This window comes from Manihot esculenta, chromosome 12 (assembly GCF_001659605.2).
Source record: "Manihot esculenta cultivar AM560-2 chromosome 12, M.esculenta_v8, whole genome shotgun sequence".
Lineage (NCBI taxonomy): Eukaryota > Viridiplantae > Streptophyta > Magnoliopsida > Malpighiales > Euphorbiaceae > Manihot > Manihot esculenta.
Genome location: NC_035172.2, coordinates 32,706,020 through 32,718,501, shown reverse-complemented (window position 1 = coordinate 32,718,501; position 12,482 = coordinate 32,706,020). Strand labels below are relative to the sequence as shown.

Here is a 12,482-nt window from a genome sequence, read left to right as displayed (position 1 = left end):
ATTAAAATATAATATTTTTTAAATTATTTCAAATATATTCTATCGTCACTTGCTGCTCACTGTACCATAGCAAAATTTAAACTTAATATATTTTACTTTTATCACAAGTTTACCTACAGTTTAATTTTTTTACTAATTAAACTTTATCTTTATAATATCGATCAAAGAGACTTGAAAACTTTCAAATTATTTTTTTTATTATTAAATATATTTAAAAATTACTACAATATTATTATTTAATTTTTTTAATTTTTATCAATAATTTTATAAGAATAATTCATTTTATTTTTATTTTAATTAAAATTATTATTAATTATTTTTTTAAATTTATCTAATATACTTACTATTTAGTATTACTTTTAAAATTATTGTTAAGAAAATAATATTATTAAATAAATTAATTAAGAAATATTAAAAAATAATTTTTTAATTAATCTAATATTTTTGCTGTTTATCATTATTTTTAAAATTATTGTTAATAAAATAATTTTATTAAATACATTAATTATAAAGTATTAAAAAATAATTTAAAATATTTTTAATATGATTCAATTTAAAAATATTAAAAATAATAAAATAATTTTTTAAAATATTTTTAACTCTCAAATATAATATTAATTTATTATTTTTTAAAATTATACTATTATTCATAATGAATTTAAAAAATATATATATATAAATTAAGTATTTAATTATTTAATCTAACTTAATTAATTGACTAAATGAATATATAATTTATTTTAAATTATAAATTTAATTTTCATTCTTCTATCTTTTAAATTATTTTTAATTTTATTTTAAAATTGAATATGTAAAATTAATGTGGCGAGCCTAATAATTTTAATTTTTTACCGGCACAAATAATGTTAGAATATAATTAAAATAATTTTAATAAATAAAATTTTAATTTTGACTTTCGTTACAATAAATTTGAAAATATTAATTTAATTGACGAATTCGTTGAACTAACTTAAATTAAAAAAACTTATTGCATTAACATTTTCTAAAACAAAACATTAATTTTATAAAATAGTTTCAAAACTACATTATTTTTATAATTTTTTTTAAATATACATTATATAAATAATAAACCAGGGAATGGCGATTCAAACTTAATCTAAATCAAGCAGGTGGGTGACTAATTCCGATACAATTCCACCCTCTCCTCTAAAGATATATTTACAGGGAAAATGGAGCCAAAAGGTCCAAATCCAAAATGAAAATGAAAACTACACTACACATACCAATTAAAGTCCTCTTCCTCTTCATTTCAGCAACTCTCCTTCTTGTTGTAGGCGTGCTCATGGCCTCACGTATCTCTCTGTCCCGCTCAATCAACCCAATCCTCAAACGCTCTCCTTCTTCCCGTCTTGCCCCCAAACAATTCCTCAAATCCCATCCATGTCCTCTCTGGTCAGCTTCTTTCTCCTTCTGCCTTCAATCTCTCCATAAATCCACTTCTCCCTCTGTCTTTCCTTCACGCTCTTTCTCTCCTTGCTATTCTTCATTCTCTTCACCTTCAATAGCTGCTCCTGATGAAACCCTCCACTCCAATCCTCTGTTGCAGGATTTTCAGTTCCCTCCCTTCGATGTTGTTGAGGCTAAACATGTTCGACCTGGGATTCGTGCTTTGTTAAAGAAGCTTGTATGTTGCTTTGATATTTTTTCATGTTTTGGGATTTTCGAATTTCGATTATTTGAGTATGTTCCTATTACTTTTTTCCCATTTGAGTGATGGTAGATGCTTGTACATTTTCTGTATTTTGGTTTTGGGATTTTAAGATTGGTTCCTTTTGCATGTGTTCTATAGGAGAGTGATTTGGAGGAATTGGAGAGAACAGTGGAACCATCATGGCCAAAGTTGGTGGAGCCATTGGAAAAGATTATAGATAAATTGGCTGTTGCTTGGGGGGTGATCAATCATCTCAAGTCTGTTAAGGATACACCTGAACTCCGTGCTGCAATTGAAGAAGTTCAGGTAAATTTTTATATAACTTATTTCTCTGCCTCTCTCTCTCCATCTTGTGCAGACACTGTTAGTCTATTACTCATGCAGTGCATCTCATCTATGCTACGTATGTAAATTCTTGTCTGGGTAAGGACTGGATTTGGAAAACTAGTGTAATATATGTAAACAAAAAAATAACTCTCACTGAAGTTACATATATGCCTGAAGCAACGTTTTAATCAGCATTTTGTTGGATTTAATTTCAAGGTACCATTTGTGTTTCAATCAGTAATAAAGTTACTTAGCTCTTATTAGCATTTGAACTGTTAGTCTTAAATTGCTCTTCAAACTTGATTAAGATTGTATTAGGTGCATGAAGTTGGGCTCTATTCTCGTTGTTGCAACTTGCAAGTGCTTATGGCCTTAATTTTTCGGTTGCAGCCAGAAAAGGTGAAGTTTCTGCTTAGGCTGGGACAAAGTAAACCAATTTATAATGCAGTAAAGGCTATCCAAGATTCTCCTAAATGGCAGTCACTAAACAATGCTCAGAAACGTATAGTGGAAAGTAAGCAATGTCCTTCCGTTTTATTAATTAGCGGTGTTTAAACATTCAAGGTTGCACTTGACTTATTTAGCATGTCTGGTTACTTTTGCATATGTGTCTGCACAGCCTTAATAAAGGAGGCAGTTCTTAGTGGTGTTGCTCTTGAAGATGATAAAAGGGAAAAATTCAACAAAATTAAACAGGTATTTCCCTCATGTAGAATAGGAATGCTCATGTTCTTACTAGCAACTGGTAGGGGGAATATGTTTTTGACAATTTCATTGTTGAAGCCTTGAGTTATTTCCTCTTCTTCATCTTTCATCTTTTCTTCTGCTAACTTGCTTTCTTGTTTGAAATTTTTCTTCAGAAAACATCAGCTATTAAATCAATATTACAGTGTATAGTGTTGTTTCTGTTGTTATACCATTATTTCTGTTTATTGCTCTTGAATCATCTATTAATTTGCAGGAGCTGGAAAGGCTATCTCAAAAGTTTGGGGAGAATGTATTGGATGCCACAAAGAAATTTGAAAAACTCATTACAGACAAAAGAGAAATTGAAGGGTTGCCTGCTACAGCAGTTGCATTGGCTGCACAGACAGCAATGTCTAAGGTATAGATGTGAAAATATGTTGTATTTTTCTTCTCCATTCATTAGCTTTTATTTTTGTGTCCACCATCAAGTCTAGCACCCCTTTTTTTCATAATTATTTAGTTTTATCATTCAGGGGCACAAAGAAGCAACAGCTGAGAATGGACCATGGATAATCACATTGGATGCACCTAGTCTTATGTCTGTCGTGCAACATGCTCGAAACCGTGATTTGCGTGAAGAAGTTTATCGTGCTTTTGTAACTCGTGCCTCAAGCGGTGATCTAGATAATACTCCAATTATTGATCAAATATTAAGGCTTAGGCAGGAAAAGGCTAAACTTCTCAATTACAACAACTACGCTGAGGTATGGTTTACTATTATGCTAAAAATAACCCTTGATTTCTTGCTGAAGTAGATGTAACAGGTAAGCATGGCAACAAAAATGGCAACTGTTCAGAAGGCAGAAGAGCTCTTGGAAAAGCTTCGCTCTGCTTCCTGGGATGCAGCAGTTCAAGGTATCATATTAAATGTAATTTGTCAAACAGGCAGTAGCACATGCTAGTTTAGTTCCTATAACTTTGGGCTTAAGGTGAAGCTGTTATGGATTTAGTAACAGAAACCTTTTCCTCATGAAGGTTTCACCATTTTGTATTGTTTTATTAACTGCTTCATGTCTGCATCTGAACACACACACACACACACACACATTGGTAGCTTGAAAAATTATATGATTATGTTGTATGTGTAATCATGTTCCGTGCAATATTCTAAAATGAAAGTCCAGTTTGGATCAATTAAATCTAGTGATTCTCCATTCCTCTTGGCCTGGTATGATATAAATGTAACCTTTTTAGTTGGTTATAAGGTTACTGTTGACAATGGCTTGCTTTTTCTCTAACTTTTGGAAGCTTTCCTTTCTTAATGCTCCTTTCTCAGCAAATTCACCTTTAGTTGGAATAAGACATGCCCAACCATGTCATTCTTTTACCTTTGCAGATATGGAGGACCTTAAAACTTTTGCCAAAACTCAAGGTGCCATAGAAGCGAATGAATTAAGTCACTGGGACATGAGCTTTTGGGCTGAGAGGCTTCGTGAGTCAAGATATGATATCAATGAGGTTGGTCTTCTTTTTCCTCCATTGTTACTGTTTTGTGTCTTTCTGAAGCATATTGCAAATTTGGTATGTTAACTATGTGATAGAGACCAGTTAGATTTGGGGATAAGGGATGAGAAACCAATTCTCTAATGGTAGAGAAGACATCCCTAGACAACAAATTCTCATATGAAAAAGAGATACAAATTCTCAAATCTTAATATTGTCAACAATAATATCATAGCAAAAGAATATACAGAGAACATAGTTGTATATATCTATAGACTATAGAGTATTTAATGCTACTAACATTAGGATCAGAAACCCTGAATCAAATACTAATTAGGAATTACAAAACACATAAAATTTCAAAGTAACAAACTAATAAACCTTAAAGAAAAATATTCCTACATAAATAGAGTTTCTAAAAAATAGAAAACTAAACTTCCTAACTGTATAATGAATATAATTCCTAAAGTTGGTCTTCTCTGCATCACTATGATTTTCTTTTTGTCTTTTGTGATTCATTATATTAGCAGACAGATATTATGCAATTGATATTATATTCAATTTATGATATATTACTACTGTATTATGCATCAACCTTGATATGCTTGCATGGCCTAGTCTTGGATTTTATTGAACTTCTAAAATAGCCAGTTGAATTTAGTATCATGCACCAATTATAGTTGGAAGGAAATTTAGAAGGCTCTGATTTAGCACGTAAAGGAACTGCCTAAAGGGATTTAGATTAGAATGCAATACAGTTTATTTTTCCCAAACTGTCAGAAAAGTTATTGCTATTCTTTACCTACCAATTGGATTTTTTTTTAACTGAGGTTTTATTTGTATTCTAGTTGTTTAAGTAAAAAAATTTTTTTTTGCAAATAGTGAATATGATTGTAGTTTTTTTTTTCTTGGGATAAATCATTCTGTCTGATTTTGACAACTTCAAACTGAAGAATGTAATGATAGCATGTATATTGCATGTTTTGAATGTACAAGCACTAGCATTCATGTGCGCACCATCCATATGCAATAGTGCTTATAGTTATTTCAGTATGGTATCAATTACTATCTATGACTGACTCCACTTTCTTACCTTCCATTTTTGCAAAACTTCTATCATCTTTCATGGAGAAAAGCTTACTTTTTTTCTGTTTTTAATTCAACAGGAAGAACTGCGCCCGTATTTCTCATTGCCAAAGGTTATGGATGGCCTCTTCGGCATTGCAAAGACACTTTTTGGAATTGATATTGAACCAGCTGATGGTTTAGCTCCTGTAAAATATTCAATCTGCCACATTTTTGTTTCAGGTTCTGCCTCAAATGTATTTTATCTAACTGTTCTGCTCCCTATTAATTTATGCTTTTGATTTTATAGGTCTGGAACAATGATGTTAGATTTTATCGTGTTAAGGATTCCTCTGGTAGTCCAATTGCATACTTCTACTTTGATCCTTACTCTCGTCCATCTGAGAAAAGAGGAGGTGCATGGATGGATGAGGTAGTTGGTCGAAGCCAGGTTTTGTCATGCAATGGCACTGATCCAAGGTTGCCTATTGCCCACATGGTGTGCAATCAAACACCACCAGTTGGAGATAAACCAAGCCTTATGACATTTAGGGAGGTATGGAACATCTTGTTGTTTCAATGGCTTTGATTTGTATTCAGGGACGCACATAGACAAACTTAAAAGTAATAAATCAAGGATTGAAAATCCACATGCAGTGTATGGGGAGACAGAAAGGAGATATACATTACTGTGACGAATCTCTGCAAAGATGGCTAGGATAAAGGAGAAAGAGGGTGGCAGATAGACAGTTATCATCGTTACATGTGGAACATATAGCCATCTTCGCAGAGATCCATCGGAGTAATGTATATCTCCTTCTTTCTGTCTCCCTCTATGCTGCATCGGATTTTCAAGTCTTGATTTATTATTATTAAATTTCAAGTCTCCTCCTTCCAAGACTAGTTATTATTTTTAAAATTTATTTACTACAAAATGCCCATTAGGAAAATGACTCAAAGTTTCATGTTAAACCTTTGCATCTTTAGAACTCTATTTTTCTTTTAGGAAATTGAAAGAAGCTGTGTTCTCATGCAGCTATGGACTGCCCTTATACAAATATGAAGGAGCAAATATATAAACCATCACGTAGTTTTTGTTAAATGGAGGATATAATCTAATTTTGATATAAATTGCTTGTTTATTGGGCCAGTTATATATCCTTGTAGAAAAGGAAATTTGTAATTGGGAATTTTGTTTATGTAAAGCGAGTGCATTCTATTTTCCTAGTTGTGAGGATTGATGGCATTTCTGCAGGTTGAGACAGTCTTCCATGAATTTGGTCATGCCCTTCAGCATATGCTAACCAAGCAGGATGAGGGTCTTGTTGCTGGTATTCGAGGAATAGAGTGGGATGCTGTTGAATTGCCTTCACAGTTCATGGAAAATTGGTGTTATCACAGGCAAGCTAACCATTATAATTACAGATCATTAAAAATTATAATTTATAATGTTCCTCATTGAAAATCCTTCATCATAGCTTTCCTTATTATTTTTATTGCTCCTATGAAATTGTTTTGCAATGATAGTTAGCCTGTCTTAGCTTCTTATATTGTATCAAGCTTAGTTAGAAGTTATCTCACTTTTTTCATTTTTTGTTTTTGGAGTACTACTTTCAAATTGATTCAATTTTTATGTGCTTATATTTTCATGTATTGCTGCAGGGAAACCTTAATGGGCATTGCAAAGCACTATGTGACTGGGGAGACTCTCCCAGAAGACATATATTTGAAGCTCCTTGCTGCAAGGAATTTTCGTGCAGGTTCTCTTAGTCTTCGCCAGGTTTGTTGCACTTGTTGGTTTTGCTTATGCTTTCTCTGTACTTTATTTGGATTTGGTAGGTCTCATATCTATTGAGGATACTGCTTTCTTTTTACTTGTTGATGCGGAATTACTTTCCTTCTATTTGAAAAAAACATTTCTTCTATCATGCATATCACTTTATATGTGGTTGCTAGCAGTCCATTTTAATTAGTGAAAATTTTATTTTTAAGAGAATATAGCTTATGAACAAGGTCAAGAATTCATGAAAAGTTTTGAAATTGCTTACATTGTCATTGTGATGTTGCAGATAAGATTTGCAAGTTTAGACTTGGAGTTGCACACCAGGTATGTACCTGGTGGGTCAGAGACCATCTTTGATTTTGATCAGAAGGTCTCTAAGAGGACACAAGTGATCCCTCCACTACCTGAAGATAGATTCCTTTGTAGTTTTAACCATATTTTTGCAGGTTTGCTTTCCTGAGAATCTAAGCTCTAACTTTGTTAGTTGGTGACTTTCATTTTGATGTAATTAGTTGAATTCTCTTTGTGACTATTAGGTGGATATGCAGCTGGATACTACAGTTATAAGGTAATGTACTCTTTAGTTCCAAAATTCCTTAATTTCTTACATAGTTAATGTTGCAATTGGAGTGTGGTAAAAGTTTAACTTCCTTTCTTTACTTGCTTTTGAGGGTTCATGATGTGTAACTCAAACATTCAGCATTCTAGAGCAAACAGCCCAGCTTGAGCTTGCTATTTATTATTCCTCTTCTCTTTATTTTTAAAGAAAAAGAAAGAAGAATTTTTGTCATAATTAATGTTCTTACTTTTCCCCCCACACTTCTTTTGTTTATTGTTTGTCACATTCAAATAAATTTCTTAATTGCAGTGGGCAGAGGTACTATCGGCAGATGCTTTCTCAGCTTTTGAGGATGCTGGATTGGATGACAGCAAGGTATGCTTGCAGAAAATGCTTTCTAGGACTGACTGTAACAGTATTGTTACTGATTGTGAATTTTAATTTTTGCCCTTTCTTTATATGAATTATCTGTTTGATTATTGTAGTTGTGCCTGCTTATGATGAATTGCATTACTACCTCTTGAAAAGATTTAATTGGTTGTTTATTGTACTATGGATGCATGGCATAATAGGATGTTATTATGATTTCATTTAATATGCAATAAAGCCTTATTAGATTGATAAATAACAATTATTGAGTTGTGGATATTAGTAAAACGGAGATAGATGTGGGAACTATGAAAAGGTTAATACAGGATCCTTAATTTATATAAGTATTTACTTCCCAATTAGGATTCTGCCATAAATATGTTAATTTGCTATTCATTATGTTAATCCAAGTTTTGCCTTATTAATGTCTACAGAAAACTTAGGACTAATAAGTATTGAAGCAAAGCTTCATGGAATAAATAAGCTTCATTCTGCAGGCTGTCCAAGAAACAGGCCACAAGTTCCGGGAGACCATTCTTGCTCTTGGAGGTGGAAAAGCACCATTAGAGGTCAGAGGAGAGAAGCTATAATTTTCCTTCCATCTCACTTTTAATTGCTTCCTTCCTTTGCAATCACTTGAAACGAAGCCTGGATGATTGTCTCCTTTTTTTTTCCCCTTGCCTCTGCTAATATTTTCCTGCATATTTTTGTGGGTCATCCAGACATCTCGGCTTGCCCTTATGCAGTTTTATTTTTCTGTTTCTTCAATTTGACCATCCTCACATGTTAAGATGTTGCACCAGGTTTTTGTGGAATTCCGAGGACGTGAACCTTCACCAGAGGCTCTGCTCCGACATAATGGTTTATTATCAGTTACAGCTTCAGCATGACATACTGTATATCTAAACTCTGTCAGTGTACTGCGTTTTTAAATGAAATGCAGGCATATACATTAGGCCTTTAAAGACTCTGCACTGATCATGGGTTAAATTCAGAGAGAATTGCCTCTGATTCCCTAGGGACCAATGGTAATTGTCTACACCCTTGTTTGGTTCAATTGGCAGATTATAAATGTACAACATCAATTTATTTTTCCCTTTCATATCTGCTTTTATCGGTCGGTCCTTTTGACTTCCTTTTTTGTTGCATGAGATAATTTTTAATGCTCTTGCGGTGATCTCAAAATGGGAAGAAAAAGAAAGGTTCTTGCTGTTGCTTTGCTAGGTTTTCAACTTGGGATGTCACTTACCAAGCATGTAGCAACATCATGAATCCCTAACGAAACCTTAACAAGGCGAAGCATCTTGAGTTTTTCCGCTTTTAGGCATCTACGCCTATCCATAAAAAATTGTTAAAATGGGCAAATTTATTTTAATTGAAAGTAAAAGATATAAAAGTGAAAGAAAGGGCTAATTTACACGTGTTTAAAAACACTTTTTTTAAAATAAAAAAATTCCAAAAGCAGATTTAATTATTCTGAACTGTGAAAAATCAATTAAAAAATATTAAAATAATTTTATATTATATTTTAATAAATAAAATAATTTTAATAAAATTTCATTTTTATAATTTTAAAAATTATTTATTAATTTTATATTATTTTTAATTTTTATATTAATTAAAATAATAAATTTTAATATTTTAAATTCAAAAAATATTATTTTTATTATAAAAATAATATTATATTAATTCACTTGACCCTTAATAAAAATACATAAATCTATTTAAATTTTATTTCACCGAAAATATGAGATTTAATTAAACTTATTTTCAATTATTTTTTTCGGAAATGGTTTTATTTTTTTTTAAGAAGTTGAAACAGATATTCTTAATTCTTTTCCAAATGCCAAATTTGGAGAAAATGATGAGAGCTTAGCTTCGAAGATCAGAATGAAATAGAAGCATTTTACGGGAAAAGAAAGAGGTCAACTGATAGCAAAAAGCAACAATTTTTGCTTTTGGACTCGGTAGATCGAATCAGGTGGGAGAATGGCAAGAGCTGGAGGGATTACAAACGCTGTCAATGTCGGGATAGCAGTGCAAGCCGATTGGGAAAATCGCGAATTCATCTCTCACATTTCCCTCAACGTTCGTCGCCTCTTCGAATTCCTCCTCCAATTTGGTAATTTCTTTTTGTTTGTCTCCTCAGAGATCTTAGTCTTTGGGATTTTGTTTTTTCTTGGAGAAGATTTTCTGCTAATGGTAATAACATTTTGTATGAAATTCCTTTCAGAGGCTACTACCAAGAGTAAATTGGCTTCGCTTAATGAAAAGCTTGATACGCTGGAGCGACGTTTAGAGGTCCTGGAAGTCCAAGTGGGTACTGCAACTGCCAATCCTTCTCTTCTTAGTACCTGATGTTGATTTGGTTTATTGTTTGTATTGATTCTGCGTCTATGTAAGCGTTCCATCTTGTCTGTAATTCTTCTTGTGAACTAAATATATTTGAGCTTGCATTGTATCCCTCTTGAAAGGTAATATATGTGTCTTCTTTTTGTCCCTCTTTTGGAATATATCATATAAATTTAGCATTTTCCCTTTTTTAATAGAATGACCCCGTATTCCTTGACATTTTGTTTCACAACTATTTAGTATTGATCTAATTACTCTTGGCTGGTGTAAAGTTTTCCTGGATAATTGCTTACAAATTTTCCTTGGTAGTTGTTTATACTTTACAGACCACTATTTGAAGTGAGCATTTACTGTAAAAAGCGTGAGATGCTGACTAGGGTTTATGTAAAAATCGGACCATAAACCATTTGATTGCAGAGCACATAGCTTTGGGACTCAAAATATAGGCTAGAAATGGAGGAGGTGAATGTAGGTGCAAAATAGGTTTAGGAAACGTGAGGCTAAAATGAAGAAGAAGGAGATGTGGATGAATATGGGAGAAAAATAGATTTGCGACTCAAACCTTAAGCTTTGAAATCATGTTGAAATTTTGAATGATAGAAAATACAGAAGAACCTATATCTATGGATATAAAACCTCAAATGTAATATTTTATTAAGTTGTGGGCAAGCATATTATGTAAGCATCTATGTTTAGAATAGAAGACACAAGATGTACATATGTGGCATTCCTTCAGTTAGTCCTAATACTAGCACTAACAATCCTAATGATTTTGCTAATCAATCACATGGTTTCTTGCTATCATATCCCACAAATAAAGGTAAAATCTCATCAATTCCAACAAAAACAAAATAACAAATTTTCCTAGATGTGTTTTTCATTTTGAAGTGATATTCCCAAGGTAATCTGTTATTCAAAATACGGGCCATGTCTTGTATTTGACTGCTCTTAATTCACCTAGACTTTGGAGGAGATATCACCAATTCTCTTTGTAAGGGTTGCACAAACATTTGAAAAATTAGACAATAAGGAGCAATAAAGTTACTGGATGCAAGAGGTTAAGACAATTGACATTCACTAGTAATACCTTTTGAAACATATGAATTACTTGGATATATTAAAACAACATGTGCACATATCTGAAAAATTTGTTAGCTGCTCATTCATCATTCAAATTTTTTAAGCCATTGATCAGTTGTAATGACTTCATATTGTTCTTTCTGTTGTTAGGATCCACTCCACCTCAGTGCATTCCTGTTCTATCTATTTGAAACTTTTACTCTTAGGCTCTTAGCAAAATTATCAAATCCTTAATCCTCAACCTTTAGAGATTGACCTTTTTTTCTTGTGGAAAGAATATTCTAACCAGGCAAGTTTATTAGAGAATCCTCAATGAGCCTCCACATCATATATCTTTGTCCATTATCTAATTGTTGCCTTCATTTGGACTTCTTGAATTTTTATAACATCCTTGCACTATATTATTACTGAGTTTTTTTGCATCATTCATCAAATTTTGAATCATGAGTTGAACTCTCTGTTTGTGTTTGTATGTATGATATTATTCCACATAAAAAAGGCCCTCTTGAAAATTGCAATCTCATGTATCACAACATTAAGAGTTTAACCACTCCACCGAAATCTTGCTAATCTAAAACTACATTTTCGTTCTCTGCTCTATAAGTTATGATAATGTTTATGTGATACTTATTTTAGGAGTTGCTTCTTTCTGCAAAAGTCTAGGCCCTGTTTGGGGTTGAGGTTAGGAGTCTAAAAATGTGTTTTGAAAAAGCACTGTTTCAAATGCTGTTGGAAAAAAATTTAGTTGTTTTAGGATTCTTATATCTAAAATATGTGAAATTTAATTTTATACATTTTCTAATACCCTCTAGCTGACATGTTTAAAGATGTACTTTTCTGAAAAACAATTTACAAAACAATGCCAAATAGGCCTTGAAACATTTTATTGGAGCTGTTGTTCACAAAGTAGTTCCTTAAGTGTGCAAGTTAGATGGATTTGATATGTTGTAATGATAAGAATTGAAAAAATAACTAAATAGCCTTTCTCAATAGCATCTAAAATAGTGCTTCTCCAAAATACTTTTGCATTGTTTTTGGAATTGTTGTTGAGAAAAGCACATCTTTAAATATATTAGTTAGGGAGT

The 12,482-nt window shown here is 32.3% G+C and overlaps 2 protein-coding genes across 3 annotated transcripts; both read left to right on the top strand.

Annotated features, from left to right (window-relative positions):
• The first annotated feature begins 1,140 nt into the window (after positions 1-1,140).
• Positions 1,141-9,067, top strand: LOC110628492 (probable cytosolic oligopeptidase A). 2 transcript variants are annotated; one of them, XM_021775179.2, is made up of 17 exons: positions 1,142-1,645; positions 1,811-1,978; positions 2,390-2,513; positions 2,619-2,695; positions 2,961-3,104; positions 3,220-3,450; positions 3,511-3,601; positions 4,083-4,204; positions 5,356-5,463; positions 5,565-5,810; positions 6,510-6,655; positions 6,917-7,034; positions 7,324-7,483; positions 7,574-7,605; positions 7,906-7,971; positions 8,463-8,534; positions 8,769-9,067. In XM_021775179.2, exons 1-17 carry the CDS (start codon positions 1,217-1,219, stop codon positions 8,853-8,855), a joined length of 2,421 nt encoding a protein of 806 aa, XP_021630871.1. In that variant the 5' UTR covers positions 1,142-1,216; the 3' UTR covers positions 8,856-9,067. The 2 variants fall into 2 exon arrangements, with proteins under 2 accessions (XP_043804765.1, XP_021630871.1); XM_043948830.1 differs by lacking the exon at positions 8,769-9,067 and having other exon boundaries at positions 1,141-1,645; positions 8,400-8,487.
• A 722-nt stretch (positions 9,068-9,789) lies between these two features.
• On the top strand, positions 9,790-10,534 carry LOC110628496 (protein BRICK 1). The gene is made up of 2 exons (XM_021775181.2): positions 9,790-10,087; positions 10,199-10,534. The coding sequence occupies exons 1-2, from the start codon at positions 9,955-9,957 to the stop codon at positions 10,321-10,323; spliced, it is 258 nt and encodes an 85-aa protein (XP_021630873.1). The 5' UTR covers positions 9,790-9,954; the 3' UTR covers positions 10,324-10,534.
• The last annotated feature ends 1,948 nt before the right edge of the window (positions 10,535-12,482 follow it).

Coding starts and splice junctions, on each gene's coding strand:
- LOC110628492 (XM_021775179.2), top strand. CDS start 1,217: ATGAAAATGAAAACTACACTACACATACCAATTAAAGTCCTCTTCCTC. Junction 2,696..2,960: donor AATTCAACAAAATTAAACAG/GTATTTCCCTCA, acceptor ATTAATTTGCAG/GAGCTGGAAAGGCTATCTCA. Junction 3,451..3,510: donor ATTACAACAACTACGCTGAG/GTATGGTTTACT, acceptor TAGATGTAACAG/GTAAGCATGGCAACAAAAAT.
- LOC110628496 (XM_021775181.2), top strand. CDS start 9,955: ATGGCAAGAGCTGGAGGGATTACAAACGCTGTCAATGTCGGGATAGCA. Junction 10,088..10,198: donor CGAATTCCTCCTCCAATTTG/GTAATTTCTTTT, acceptor AATTCCTTTCAG/AGGCTACTACCAAGAGTAAA.